General features: G+C 39.5%; 1 protein-coding gene across 2 annotated transcripts in view; it reads left to right on the forward strand.

The window, feature by feature from the left end:
- The first annotated feature begins 448 nt into the window (after positions 1-448).
- TRAPPC10 (trafficking protein particle complex subunit 10) overlaps positions 449-14,935 on the forward strand; it is a 45,485-nt gene continuing 30,998 nt past the window's right edge. For both annotated transcript variants that reach the window (XM_075773324.1, XM_075773332.1), the window contains exons 1-4: positions 449-733; positions 11,315-11,396; positions 12,093-12,228; positions 13,332-13,528. In XM_075773324.1, coding sequence (XP_075629439.1) covers positions 643-733; positions 11,315-11,396; positions 12,093-12,228; positions 13,332-13,528 — 506 coding nt within the window. In that variant the 5' untranslated portion in view covers positions 449-642. The remainder of the gene's footprint in view (positions 734-11,314; positions 11,397-12,092; positions 12,229-13,331; positions 13,529-14,935) is intronic.

Consider the following 14,935-nt stretch of genomic DNA (forward strand, 5'->3'; position numbering starts at 1 on the left):
CCCCGGCGGCGGGCAGGCTGGAGCTGGGGCCGGCCAGGTAGCCCTCCCTCCGGCCGCCTGGAGCTGCGGGCAGCGCAGGCCGGCCCTGACGACTCCGCCCACGCACGGCTGCCCCAAGCCCGGAGCGGCGGCACAGAGGGGAACCCGGCTGCGCCTCAGCACCGAGCACTGGACCCCGCTCCCCCGCCAGCGGCCAGAGCGAGCAACACCCCCCAACCAACCCGGAGGGAGGAGAGCTGTACCCCGTCCGCTCTGCGCAGGCGCACCCCGCCACCCCTTCCCCGGCGCTCCCCAGCCCCACGCTTCCCCTTTATTTCACCCGTTTTCCGGGTTAACCCCTGTGCGGCCGCGCTGGGCCCGGGCGGCGTCGCCGCTCACCGGCGAGCCGCGGCGCTCCCCGGAAGCGGTAATGCTCAGCCGGTGATCCAGGAAGCGGATGAGCTCGCCTGCCTTCCCCTCCGGAGCGGCGCTGCGGGGACGCGGGGAAGGGGGTGGGGGGAGGCGGGGGGGGGGGGGGCGCCAGCAGGCCCCGAGGCGGAGCGGCCCGTCCCGTCCCGTCCCAGCCCCCCGGCGGGGGGGAGCGGCGGCGTTTCCATGGCGCCGAGCGGGCGGGGGAGCCGGGGCTGAGGACCCCGCCCGCTCATGGACCCCGCCGCGGCGGCGGCCGCCGAGGAGGAGGGCAGGGAGAAGCCCCCGGTGATCTACACCATGGAGAACAAGCCCATCGTCACCTGTGAGTGCGCCCCGCGCCTCCAAACGGGCGGTAACGGTCGCTGCCGGGGTGGGGGGGCGGGGCAGCGGCAGCAATGGCTCTCCGGTGCGGTGCGGGGGGGCCCTGGCCGGTGCCCCCCTCCGGGCCCGGGTGAAGGGCGGCCCGGGGCGGGGTCCGGCGGCGGCGGCGGCGGCCGGGCCCGCGGCGCTGAAGCCCGGGGGTTTCGCGGGGCACGGGGAAGGCGGGAGGGGGGCGAGGCGGGGAGCGGCCGTTTCGGAGGGGCGCCCCGGTGGGGGTGCCGGGCTGCCCGCAGCTCTGGGTGCCGGCGCTCGGCGCTGAGGGACGCGGTGCCTACAAGGGGCTCTGGTGGCTGCTTTTCCTTCTTTACTGGTTTTCCTCCTTTTTAATGGCAGTGGACAAACTTGGGTTTGTTTCTGTGTGTTTTAGGACTATAATAAATAACAAAACTGAATATCATGCTTACAGGTGCTATGAGAAAGAGATTCAAATACAACAATAAATCTTAAACCCCAAACTTCTTGCGAGCGAGGTTTGTGTAGTTCTGCTCTGGCTAACAGAAGTCATGAGAAGTAAGCCATCCTCTGTGGTGAGGAGAGATTCCCACTGATGGATTCCTACTGACATTATAATTTAATCTTTAACTACTGTGCCTTGTTTTCATCTCTGAGACAGTTTATTTAACAAACTGGATCGTGTGGTTCCAGTGATGAATTAGTTCTTTCAGGTGTCAAAGACAGGCAGCTGGGATGCGTGCATGCTGGTCTCAATGTAAAATGTGAGCTCCTATGCTGTTACAGGTATAGAGGATTGCACACAAAGTTCACTGAAAACAAGTGTGTGAACTAGACTGGACATTAGGAGCCATTTCTTTACCGAGAGGGTGGTCAAACCCTGGAACAGGCTTCCTAGAGAGGTGGTTGATCCCCAAAGCCTGTTGGTGTTTAAGAGGCGTTTGGACATGCCCTTAAGAACATGCTTTGACTTTTGGTCAGCCCTGAAGTGGTCAGGCAGTTGGACTAGATGGTCGTTGTAGGTCCCTTCCAACTGAAATAGTCTATTCTTATTCTAACTACATTATAACGTTCTTAATAAAAAAGTGAATGAGATCAACATAGTGAATTCTTTTTTTTTAAAAAAACCAAAAGGTAACCAGTGGCTGTTCATACTTAGTCAAAAGTATATCTCTGTCGATGACATAACAAACTACATATTTGCACTTTATCAGTAAAACACTGGGAGTGCTTTATGCGTGTGTGAAATAGAAGCTATTTCACAGGTGTGTATTGTCTTATTAAGAAGTCAACATTTACTGATAATTAAGGTCTTAGACTGATATTTAGAAAAAATATCCAACTGTAACCTCGTAACTATGTAATTGTGGAACTCTGTGCAAATATATATTTTCTTCAGACTATTTTATAAATACTTTTTTTTTTTGGATGCTATTCATAAACTGAAGTCAGTGGTATCTGTATCGAATCTTCTGTACTCACCTATTTCAAGACTTTTGAAATCAATTTCACTTTAAATCTAAAGTCAGAAAAAATGTACACACTGCAAACATCTGGAGTATATCATTGCCTTCTTTGTTGGTGTTACTGTTGTGCTACTGTTTAGGCTGTGGTGGATTGCTTTTTAGATTTGTTGGCTTTATCCTGTATTCAGAATTGGAGAGTCTGTGTGTGTGTGTTGGGGGGGGTGGTGGTGGTGCATGTCAGTCCTTACTGTTCCTGTATGATCTGAATAAGCCCCCATATAGTTCAGTCTGTTGAAGTACATGCAGTTTTACCTCAGACTTGCTTTTTTGTTGGTAAATGCAGAAAAGAACTTTGGCCTCTTTGTGCAAGGAAATTTTCAAAATTCCAAACATTTAATTTCATCAGATTTCTATCAAGCCCAATTATATGATACTGAAAAGAATATTAATTTCATATAGTAAGTGAGCATACTTTATGGTTGCAAAATGTTTTGGACTTACCACCATACAGTATGGTAGCAGCATACTTGCAAATGAAATACAAGATGAACATTATGTATCATTTTTATGTCTTGCTGCTGGACTAAGGGAATCATTTCTGGTGCTGTGAACAAGCATGACAGTGGTATCTTTACTGGTATGGACTAGGGTGGCTTGGTCTGAGACAGCCTAATTCAGAAAATAAGGCTAATTGAGCAAAAGTGCTCAGCGATGACCAGTCTGGTAAATGTAGTAAGGGTGACTTACTACCATTTTTAAACTAAAATGTTTGCTTTTAATGGGGAATGCGTTTTGCTTCAGCTGTTTTAGTTTTCTTTTTTCTCGGTCCAGAGAAGTGGAGTACTTGGAGACCGCAGTACTTCAAACAAATGCATTCAACAAAAATGACTTACGTGAAGGAAAGCTCTTCTAAGCATTATTTTGCTGGTGACTTATGAGGAGATGAAGCAGGGAAAGAATTGTTGGGTCAGTATTGATTTGTTGGAAAACAGATTCAAAGCCACCATATTAGAAGCTGTTCAATGAATACAGTTTATCTTTTGTGTTGTGGTTCCGATTTCAGGTGGTTGGAATTGTCTGGGATAACTGCCTCACCTAGCAGGTGCATGTGAGGGGAAAACAGACCTGCAAGGGAATGGCTAGTTTGTGATTTTATGAAGGAAGAGTGAAGGCTAAGTGAGTTTGTGTGTTAGAACATGAGTATTTCCTTTTGCTACAAGATTTAGATTCATCTCTGTCAGTTAAACATTTGTATCAGGAAATACTCCTGTTAACTCTTAGGGTTTATTCTTAATAAGGGAGAACTGAAGAGAGTTTTGTTTGAAATGAAACTTATTTTCAACCCTGTGCATACCAGATATGTTTTCTAAACAAATGTTTTTATCTACTTGCAATAAATTTGACAGTACTCTGAAAGGAATGCTTCTTTGGTAGAGTTATGCTTTCAAATCAGTGAGTTCATCTGTATTCTAACAGTAGTTGTTTTCAATATTGGTACAATCCTGAATTCAGCACTTACGTATGTACAGGCTTGAGCCTATAGAATATCAATGGCGGATTCCATGTGGCTTGTATATTTGATGTCAATTGCAAATGCAGCTTTTGTCACTACTCTTTTCACTTTACTACTGTAACTTCATAATTTTGTCCTCAGGATTTGTATGTACATGCGTTATCTTTGTATTTATGGTATTTGTATTACTGGCAACACCCCATAGTTTTAATAGAGAGTTTAGATTAATAGAATTCAGCTAGGCAAACCATCTAACCAAAAACTTCTAGAGACATTTTCTCTAGGCAAACAGACAACCATGTTTTGTAAGTGTGGAAAAAGTAGTATATTCAAGGAAAGATGCTGTGCCTTTATGGGTTTTTTTTCCCTTTTCTCAGGATGGCAGCATCCCATGTAGTATTAAATCATTCTTGTCAGTTAGGACTAAGTGCCATCACGACTTCTTTCCAAATTAGTTTGAATCACATTTTTATACTGTCGGGTTTACTAGATTGTAAACCCACTGGGGAGTTTTACTGTCCAGGTGTGGTTATGCTCACTCTGGCACATTACCTTGCAAACTCTCAATTCCAGTTTGTAGCAGTTTATTGCTACTAGACCTTGTATGTTTACAAAGCATTTTAAGTCAGCTTCTAGCTTTCTCACTGCTGTAGGAATATTCTTTTTAGCATCATTAATTGTTTTTTATTTGAAGAGGCAAGTTGAGGATTTGCATCAGACATCTTGACCTTGGGTAGTTTCTTTGCATTGTTGACTTGACATAGTCTTTAAAACAGTGCAGATTACTTTCCTAGGAAACCTAAATGATGTTGCTTCCGTCGCAGGAGCCCTATTTGAAACTTTAATTTGAGAAAGTTTTTGGAACTTCTTGCACGTATGTATCAACCAAGTGTTCTGATGGAAGAACTTGTCCTTATGTAGCTGGTTTGCACTTAAATTATTAGCTCTGTCTATCCATATGAAGAGGAAGTTGAAGAATGAAGAAAATCCTACTGATTGAAGTAATTAATAGGTTTTTCAGAGCTTTCCTACCAAGCTGTTCTTTTGTAATTATCTTCATGTATTTGTTGAATATTTCTTATCAGCTTGTAGTATCTGTTTAAATATTGTATGTATGCGTATTTGTTCTCACGGTCAATACTGTGTCTTAGTACAATGAACTTTTATATAAATCTTAGAGAATGAGATGCGTTGCTTTTATCTGGTCCATGCTCAGAATGTGCTGTGATACAGCGAGAGCAAATTCATTATAGGCCTGAGAATAGGAGAAGATTTGCAAATATCTACAAAAGCAGCATAAACAGAAAAGGTTAGTAAAAGTAAAGGGGATGGTGGGAAGAATCTTACATCTTTTTGGAGTGAAAATAAATGCTTGCGGTTAAGAAGTTGTTAAGAAATTGTTCTGGGACTGGAAGAGCTCAATTAAAAAATTCTTCTGTTGCTAGTAGGTATATGTTGGCACATTTTTTTATTACAAGAAATCTGCATTGTAAGTCATTGCTATCATGTAGTTGATCCAATATTATGCTGTACATAAATATCTGATTACATGTCATGAGAAGCAGCAGAATATTCTTGTTAGTGTTAACCCCTATTTTACAGATTTAGTAGTACAGCAGTAAGTCAAGATGTAGAGTTTTACTACAAGGATTTTCTTCTGCAGGCTGCTAGTGAATCAGCTAAGATTTTTATATAGCAATTAAGTTGTCTTTGTTTCAGTTTTTAGACCTCTTTTGAACATGAATCTGGCTTGGGATGGAAGGAGGACCTTTAAAAGAAACAAATACAAAAAAACCCACCAGCCTTCCAAAATTCAGGTGGATCCACCTATAATAGGCCAGTGAATTATGAATAAAGATTCACAGCAGAACTTTGTACTAGTGGAAAAATAAGTGGGATCAGAAAGGTTGACTGTGACTGATATTTGGGCATAAAAAACTAAACAAACCCACACTAAAGTGTAGTCTTAGCGCTGAGCTCTTTTAAAGTTATTTGAAGCCTTTTATCTCAGTTGACTGGGTTTGTCATTGGTATCAAAGAAAAATATTTGTCTGCTTTAGTCATCTGACCTCAGGAGTTTTCATTTTACGCTGCCTGTGTAGTTAGTGGGTTGGGATAATTTTCTCTAGAGGGAAAAAAAAATAAAATTGTGGGATATTCAGGTACTGCAGTGACAAAGTGTATAAGCACCTAAGAGATTTGGAAATTGTTAGGAAAAATTAGATCATTGGGGATTTTTGTGTTTTTTAGGCAGGCATCAAACTAAAAAATATCACTATTTTATTGTTCTTTTGTATCAGCTGCCTCAAAGAGTTCCTGGTAAGGTGGTCATTCTGGTTCTCATATCATTCCTGTATGGATTTGCAGCAGAGCAAGTGTCCTAGATGGGTGTAGAGGGAAGGGAGGATGGCTGTGTTGACTTCATCTACCAAAATGTCAGGCTGTAAGACATGGAGGAAAGAATGGAGAAAAGGAAAATATGGGACCAATAGCATCAAATTTTTAAAATAAGTAGTTTGAACATTCACGTGGTCTTCTGGAGCTGTATTTACTAGGATACTCAGTCACCTTTGCATTACGCTGTAACCTAAGTAAGGAGTATTTTGGCATTAGATGTCTGTTTTAGTTCTTGGCTAATGTAATTTTCAGAGCTTTTCCCCAGGATTAGTTTTATGGTCATGAGCTGCTCTGTAGAGATACAACCTGTCCTTGAACAAAAGATAGAGACCTTCTTGGTTTATGTGATGAGTTTTTACAGCCAGGTTTACAATAAAGACTCATTTGAGTAAGTTTTGTTCTTCTTTTCCTCACCTGGCCATCTTAACATTTTGTCTGTTGATTTGGTGGACATCAAGTCTGAAGGTCATAGAACTGTTTTAACTTATGCTGTCTGGTTTGGTGTTTGATGTAGGCTTATTGTAAACTCCTTTTAAGTTTCTGCTGCTTTATTTGCATTTGGTTTCTAGACAGATACCTGTTTGTCTGAATTTGTTTATGAACTGTTTAGATAAGTGGCAAAGGGTGGACCTTCTGAACTTTGTAATGTGGAAAGAAAGGAAACATCCTTACTCCTTTCTTCCCTTTCTCTAGAAGTGGGGGTTTTTTTTAAATATATATAATTTCAACATTACTGCTTTCTATTATTTTCTTAGTTAAAATAAGTGTTACCACTTCCCATACAGAACCACCCTATACTTGGAGTGGCATCACTTAAAGAATTACTGTGGGTTTTTTCTGTATTTGGTGTGTGTGTTTTGACATCCAGATGGGGAGTAGATTAGTTTGAACATACATGGTCTAAAACCTGACAGGTGCTCCAGAGGATATGGATTAGCATTTTTTTCCTATTCTAATAAATAAATAAAGTATTAAAATAAAACAATCAAAAAGGCTTATTTGATTTAAAATCTGAATTAGAGAAGTTGTAGAATATATTTTAAAATAGTACAAAATATGTACAAATTTGAAATATTATAAATCTATTAAATCTAATTAGATTAATATTATTTAGAAAATAATTATATTAGACAAATTTAACAATAAGACATAAGATATGCACTTCTTATTGTTTGTTAGGTGGTAAAGGATGACTCTTTAATGTTACTCCCTTGTTATCATCTCTATTGGATATTTAGAATCGACAGAACTAAATAAGACCTAAGAGAAAAAAAAAACCCTTCTCTAGAAGGCTGCTTGGTTTTAGTTATTATGGGAAATAAGTTCTTTTTCTTCCCATATATGCATATCCTTCCTTCCCCTTTTCAGCCATATCTCAGCATCCTTTACACTTTGGCTAGGAGCATCTTTCCTCCATTACTGAGAATCCTTTGAGGGGATTAGTGTTGAGACCATCCACTGAAATGAATTTGCTGTGCTACAGTTGTGCTTAGGCACCTGGCCACATTAGTCTGTCTCTTTTTTTTTTTTTTAAACCCACAAAACCCCCAAACCAACCAACCAACAAAAAAATCCCAACCAAAACAAACATCAACCCCAAACACCAACAAAAAACCTGCAAGAAAATCTTTGAAGCAATTCTCAGACTTTTGTCTTTGTGCAGGCTTTTGGGGTTTGTTCTAAGTCTGAATTCCAGGGTTACTTGTGTTTTGGAATGTTTCATTCCAAATTCATAGAAACAAGCAAAAAGTTCTGTAGTGGTGTGGTTTGGTTTCTTTTTTTTCTTCTTCCTTTTACCTTTTTTTTTCTTTTTTTTTTTTAAATATGTATTTTGGAAAGGAGATCATACATGCAGCAACTACTAATGCTTCAGAGGTATATAGACAGAAGAGAATGAGATTTCTACCTTGCTTAAGGTCTCTTGAGTCATAGAAACCTTGCACAACACCACTCCAAAACTAGAGTGATCTTTTAGGATTTTTTGTTCTGTTATTTGTGAAGGTTGTGTTCTTACATGTCTACTTGCTGTGAGATGCTCCCCTCCCTCCCCGCAGTCCCGTAGCAAGCAGTTAACAATTTCACATGCATCTTGCCAGTCTTATGTTTCCTCCAACTAACTAATCTTGATGTTCGTCCTGTGACAGTGCTGTGCTAGTGTTGCCTGCTGATAACTTCATTTTTAGTGTTCTTGACTTGAGCAGCTCAAATGTGCTGGTTATAGTAGATGCAGGGTCTAGATGAGCAGAACCTGAAATGTTACAGTCCTTTGGGCGTTGGTAATATGCGGTAGCAGTGTTTGGACTGTGTTCAAAAGATAACCAATATATTTTGCATTGAAGGTCTGTTTACACAGAATCACAGATTGGTGGGGGTTGGAAGGGACCTCTGGAGATCATCTAGTCCAACCCCCCTGCTAAAGCAGGATCTCCAAGAGCAGGTTGCACAGGATCATGTCCAGATGGGTTTTGAATCTCTCCAGAGAAGGAGACTCCACAACCTCTCTGGGCAGCCTGTCCCAGTGCTCGGTCACCCTCACAGCAAAGAAGTTTTTCCTCATATTCAGATGGAACCTCCTGTGTTCCAGTTTGTGCCCATTGCCCCTTGTCCTGTCACTGGGCACCACTGAGAAGAGTCTAACCCCTTCTAGACATCCACCCTTTAGATATTTATAAGCGTTTATAAGATCCTTTTCTTCTAATCCTAGAGGATAGTCTTGCCTTGATCATAAAACACTTTCTTATGTGTATTTTATACACCCTTAAAACCAATGCAGGAGGAAAAATTGACTGTTTAGGGCAAATATGCCTTTCTTAAGCTGATACTGTGATGTGGTTTTCTGGAATAGCAGGGTGCTTAAATATTGTCATTTAGTAGTTCCTCTATATCGTGGAATTATTCGTTTTACTCAAGATGCTGATTTCTGAAACTTTTGTGTGGCATACATTGAATTTTTAGGTGAAGTACAGAAAGAGTGCTTTGTTGTGCTCCAGAGGCAAAATACATGGTTCGTTCTTTCAGTCAGGCTCCAGGCTTCGTGGGCTATCATTTTGATGTGGTCATCATGCTGTTGCTAAATCACTAAGCCATGTTTCACTTTCTATGGGCAGTAATGAGTTGCAAATCAATAGGCTGTTCTCCATGGCCTAGCTCAGAGAGATGTTGTAACTTGGTATAAGACAGCATTAACAATATGACTAACATTTGCTTTGGTATTCGTTTTAGACATTTGTTTAAAGGCTTAAAAAAGATTTTGTATGGTACACTTAATTCAGATAGAACAGGATGAGTGTGAAGAGTCATGAATAAAGTGCGGGTTTATGGAGACTAAAGGCTAAAGCAGTAATAGTAGAGTGGTTTTTGTTGTTTGTATTTTGTTTTCTAACTATTCTAGGAAATTATATCACTGAATAATAGCTATTGTGGTCAGACATCAGCAGAGCTGGTTTTGCTTGTTCTGGCATTTAATCAGAGTTTTAAAATTTAATTTACTTATTTTTGATTTTTTTATTATGCAATGATAGAATTATGCTAGTGGCCGGTAGTCAAAATAGTATATATGAGGAAATTGGGAAAAGGTGAGTGGACTAGAAGAGGGTTCCCAGGAAAAACTAAAGTGTGCCAGGAGATGAGATTGTATGGTGGGAGGGAAAAAGAAAGGACGTCAGGTATTTCTCCAGGCTTAGCTCCCTGTTCCACTGGAGGGTAAGAAGATCTTTCTGTTAAGGTTGGGCTGTACAATAGCACATGATTGTAAACAAGAAACAGGTGGAAAATTACTGGGAAATAGCAGAATTGCCTATATGCCTGTTAAAATCTTAATTGGAAAATGTAGCTCTTCAGGGGCAAGAGTAGAATGTCTGCAGGAGGAAATAAAGGATTTTTTAGAATTAAATTGCAATCTCTGGTAGAGGAGAATGCAGCCTGCCAAAGATGAGGCAGTAAGGGGGAAGTACAGGGAAGGGAGCAATAGCTGTGGTAACTCAGGGCAATATGCAGATGAGAGATTTAATAAGCAATACTATTGAACTATTATGGGCCAGCTCATTCTCCTAGATTTAGAGAATGCACATGACATAACAGATTTTAGAACTATGATCAAATGCAGTGACAAATATATTTTTGACCTTACTCACATCTCATTTGGATGTGTCTGCCAGATGTCAAATGCCATGTCTTCTGTTTAAGTATCATGAAAGATTACATGGGTATTATGCTTTGGCTGGTATGGTCAACTGGTCGATTTGGGTTCAAACATGTCTGACAAAGTGCCTTGTTCCAGAGTTTACCATCTCTTTGCTCAGAGATGCTGATAGCAAGTTCTTCCAACTTCTGATAGCTTTAAACTTGTCATGTCCTCCCTGTACCCAAAGGAAGAGAACAGAATTTAAGAATTTATATTCATAGGCTACTGATGATGGGGGTTTTTTTGGTTGTGGGTTTTTTTGGGGGGTTTTGGGGTTTGGTTTTTTTTTTTGGTATAGTGGACTCTACACTTTGTTGCATCTTGTATATAGGTAGTTACTCCAATGGTGTTGTATTTAATGCAGTTGTTTAAAGCCTAACCACAGATCTGTGTGTCTGTGTAGGGCCAGCTCCAGGGGATCTGCACCATATTAACAAATATGATGTTTCCAAAGGCAGCAAGAGCACTGTGGTGGGCAGGGAGCTGCTTCATATTAACAGCAGCCCCAGAATAACGGGGAGAGAGGAATCAAACCCAGTACAGCACAGAACATGTGCTAATGCTGATTTTGTCATGGTAGGGTCAGCTACAGAAGGGACGTGAACCACTGTGTAACCAGTCTTCTGGTTTGTGAAGGCTAAATTCTTGAAATTTCTAAGATATACTTTGTTTAGCCAATGACTCTGGCCAAGGAGTTCCTTGTTTAGTTTTTAGAACTGGACCAGCTGTATGGATGATACTCTCTTTGGTGTATGGATTATGTAGCTATGTGGACAGTTGTAGTCGTTATAACGGTATATGTATTATGTGCCTTGCTGAAGTGTTGTATGTGAGAATTAAAGTGTGTGAGAGCACATGATTTAAAGAAGTCTAATTCAGTGCTAGACTCCAGTTTCCACATAGCAGACAAAATGATATCTTTTTATTGAAACAACAAACCATTAATAGTACAGCTTATTAATCTCTTCTATAATTTGCACATGGTAACAGATCAATGCCTTTCACTTTTAGGTGCTGGAGATCAGAATTTATTTACTTCCTTATATCCTACGCTTTCTCAGCAGCTTCCTAGAGAACCCATGGAATGGAGGAGGTAAACTTAGATTTTATTTTGTGATACTGTTTCAGTGCGTGTTTTTAGACTTGGGAAAGTGTCTATTTGTTGTGCTTTGAGAAGCTCTTACCATAAATTGAGTTGAATGTAGCAACTGACTTGAGGAAAGGAGAACTTAGATCAAGGTAAATGTTCAGGATGATTTCCACTCAGCTATGTTGAACTTCACCTAGAGAAAAATGATAGCAATGCTGTGTTTCTCCTTTTGGTTTTGTGGTTTGTGGGTTTGTCTTGGTGTGTGCTTTGATGTGCTTTTGCAGTTATGTTCTGAAAGTGACATGCTTTCTTCTGAAGGAGAATATAGGTAGAACTTATGTAGAATTAAATGCACTTTCCTGCAAGAAGTGTGGTATAGTACACTGTTTTCTGATCAGAAAAAAATATTTTAGGAATTTTCTTATTTGGAATTTTCTGCTTTTAGAGGTCCTAGAGATACACAAATCTTTTCATGAAAGCTGAAAAGCTTCTAGCTCCTGTTCTTACAAAAAAGGAGCATCTATCTCATTTCAAGTGATATCAGATTTTACTTAACTTTATGCAAACTGCAGTAAGCATAGTTTGTGAGTTTCCAATACCAAAGTATCTCAGTCTATTCCTCTTCTCCAAAATACATGTTCATTTTTGTATTCTGCTAAGTGTGTCTCATCCACTAATTTCAGTTTTTAAACTTTGCAGGTCTTATGGCCGTGCTCCGAAGATGATTCATCTAGAATCTAACTTTGTTCAGTTTAAAGAGGAGCTACTACCCAAAGAGGGGAATAAGGCTCTTTTGACTTTTCCCTTTCTTCATATTTATTGGACAGAATGTTGTGTAAGTATGAGGAAAACATCATGAAAACTGAGTACTTGGATTTGAAAATGAAATTGTTTTGACTTCCTACTCATGCTGTCCGGTATTTTTCATTTGCTTTTCATGCTTATTTGAACAATTAAGTCTGCATTGCATAAGCATACATACCCGCTATTATTGGAAATAGAACTTAGCCTGAGTACTTCTTACGATAAGCAGTATTTCTTTGTAGCGTTGCTTGATGCTAAGAGGACAGGTTTTGAATAACCTATTTGCAGTACTTTGGCACAAAAACCCCCAGGATCTAACAGCGTTACTGCAGTAGCACACCACACTTGCTTCATAATACCGAGATGTGGCCAGAGTATTTCAGCTGTGATCTATTCGTGAGGTTAAATCTGAAGATATGTATTTTTTCTTTAGTTCATCTTCCATATGTGTCAGGTATTAGTACATGTCAGCAATCTAAACTGGGCAAGATTTAGAATGTCTTAATCCTGTTTGTCTACAGTTCACTGCTTTTTGGTTGGCCTCTGTTATGAATTAATTATCCTGTTGAAGGACAAAGATGACATCTGATCTGTGACCAATCGTATCCAGAACAACCTTAAGAGTTGTCTGAATTGATCTGTTTAAAACCAACCCAGGAGCTGAAAAAGTGCCAAACAACACTTCTGTGGGTTTTGTTATTTTTATGAAAAAACTTTTATGCAGATTAAGATTTGAGCAGTGTTAGAAAGCACAAATATTACACTTCTGTTACTATGTGGGAATAAAACAGTTCAGCTTTGTAATTTCAAACATATTTTTGTTGTAAAGTTCAAGAATGTGTAAAAAGAGTTTAAATTATGTTTAAAAATCTTAATTTCAGTAATCTAAAGAATGATGATATACCAAAATACTAAGATATATTTACTGTTAGCCAAAATAGTAGAAAAAAATTAAATTCAAAGACCAAAACCTTACTATACTTTACCTCATTTGATTTCTTTCAGTAAATGAACTTATTATCACTAATTCTATTTGGTATATCTTTATGTTTGTCTTTTGTTGGAACAAAATTTGCCTTTTGAAATTGTTCAGAATGTGTGTTTGATTTGATGATTCACCACTTCTTATCCCAGGACACAGAAGTGTACAAAACTACAGTCAAGGATGATATCACCAAGTGGCAGAATGTTCTTAAAGCTCACAACTCAGTGGACTGGCTAATTGTGGTAGTTGAGAGTGATGCCAAGAAAAAGAACAAAACAAATATCCTTCCCCGAACCTCTATAGTAGATAAAATAAGAAATGACTTCTGTAACAAACAAAGTGACAGGTAAGCAATCTTTTACTTGCAAACATTTTAACCTTTGGCTAGTGTGCTGATATAAAAACTCAGCTCCCTATGTAACGGGTTCCTTGTGCATTTAAGCACTTGCCTTGACATCCGGTATTCAAACTGATGGTACCATAAGACTTGTGCTTTGAAGAAGACTAACACAAGCAATAAAGGGAGAAGTTTATTTTCACTTCTTCCTGGATTCATGGTGACTTTGAAATGTTTCAAAAAGCTTTCAAGTATCTCCTCCTGGCTAAGAATTTTAAGGGGAACAATGTGGTAATAACCACTTTTTAGAACTTCAGAATTTTTTGTTTGCTTAGGTGCCTGCAAAAATACCAGAACTACAGGTAGTAGGAATGAGGCAGGAGGGGAACATGAAGCCAACAGGGCTTACTTTTTTACCATTGTACTTTCTGCCTTTCACTTCATCACCTTTCCGTTTTGAGATAATTGACTTAAAGCCAGTTTCTTTACATGTTTTTATTTTAAGGAAAATAATAATAAATATATGAAATCACTTCTGCTTTCGTTAAAGTCAACATAATACACAAATCATAATTTGAAACCAACTTTAATACATACTGTTTTCCTTATTCTGAAACATTGCACTGAATCTATTATATATTACAGTTTTTTCTTTTAACCTGAAGAGGTAACTTTAAATGGGAGATTTTCCCCCTAAGAATGAGTGACAGGATAAACATTTGAAGTTGAAAAGGGAAGATGGAAGCGTTCATTATACCTTGGTGTGAGCTGGCAGTGACTGGCAGGTCAGCATAAGACCCTGTACATAGACAGCACTTTCTTTGTACTTAGTGTTTGGTATGTTACAGGATTATTTGGGCAAATAGTTTGAACAATTCTGATTCAGTTTGATTTTGGTTTCTAACTGATTGATTGGCTTGGTTTAATCATTTTGCTGTAGGATGAGATGACTTTTCCAACCAGAAATGGTGTTTTACTTGGATGAGAGATTTTCCTGCCTTTAGAGATATTGGTAGCTTTCTGAATGTTATTAAACTGAGGAAAGAAAATGCTCTGAAAGAGGCTGATTTATTTATGAATTAATGTGATTTGGTTTTTTGGGGGTTTTTCCCCCCCAAGAAAAGGAGTGAAAGTTTTAGCACATAGGATGTGTAAAACCAAATTGAGATACTGTAAGAATATACTATGGAGAATTATTTTAAGTGACTTAGGAGAGTCTATGTGATCTAATGGATCTTGATTTGTATCTTACATAATCCTTGCCAGGAGTAACTATAATTACCATTTTGCTGATTGTATTACTAAGCAGATTTTTTTTTCCTTGGGTAGCTACAGCATTACTTATGTTTAAGTAATTGGAATAATGTATCCATTATTGGCTTTAAAAAAATAAAGCTTTATAGTACTTGTTTTGTG

This window comes from Balearica regulorum, chromosome 1 (genome assembly GCF_011004875.1).
Source record: "Balearica regulorum gibbericeps isolate bBalReg1 chromosome 1, bBalReg1.pri, whole genome shotgun sequence".
NCBI lineage: Eukaryota > Metazoa > Chordata > Aves > Gruiformes > Gruidae > Balearica > Balearica regulorum.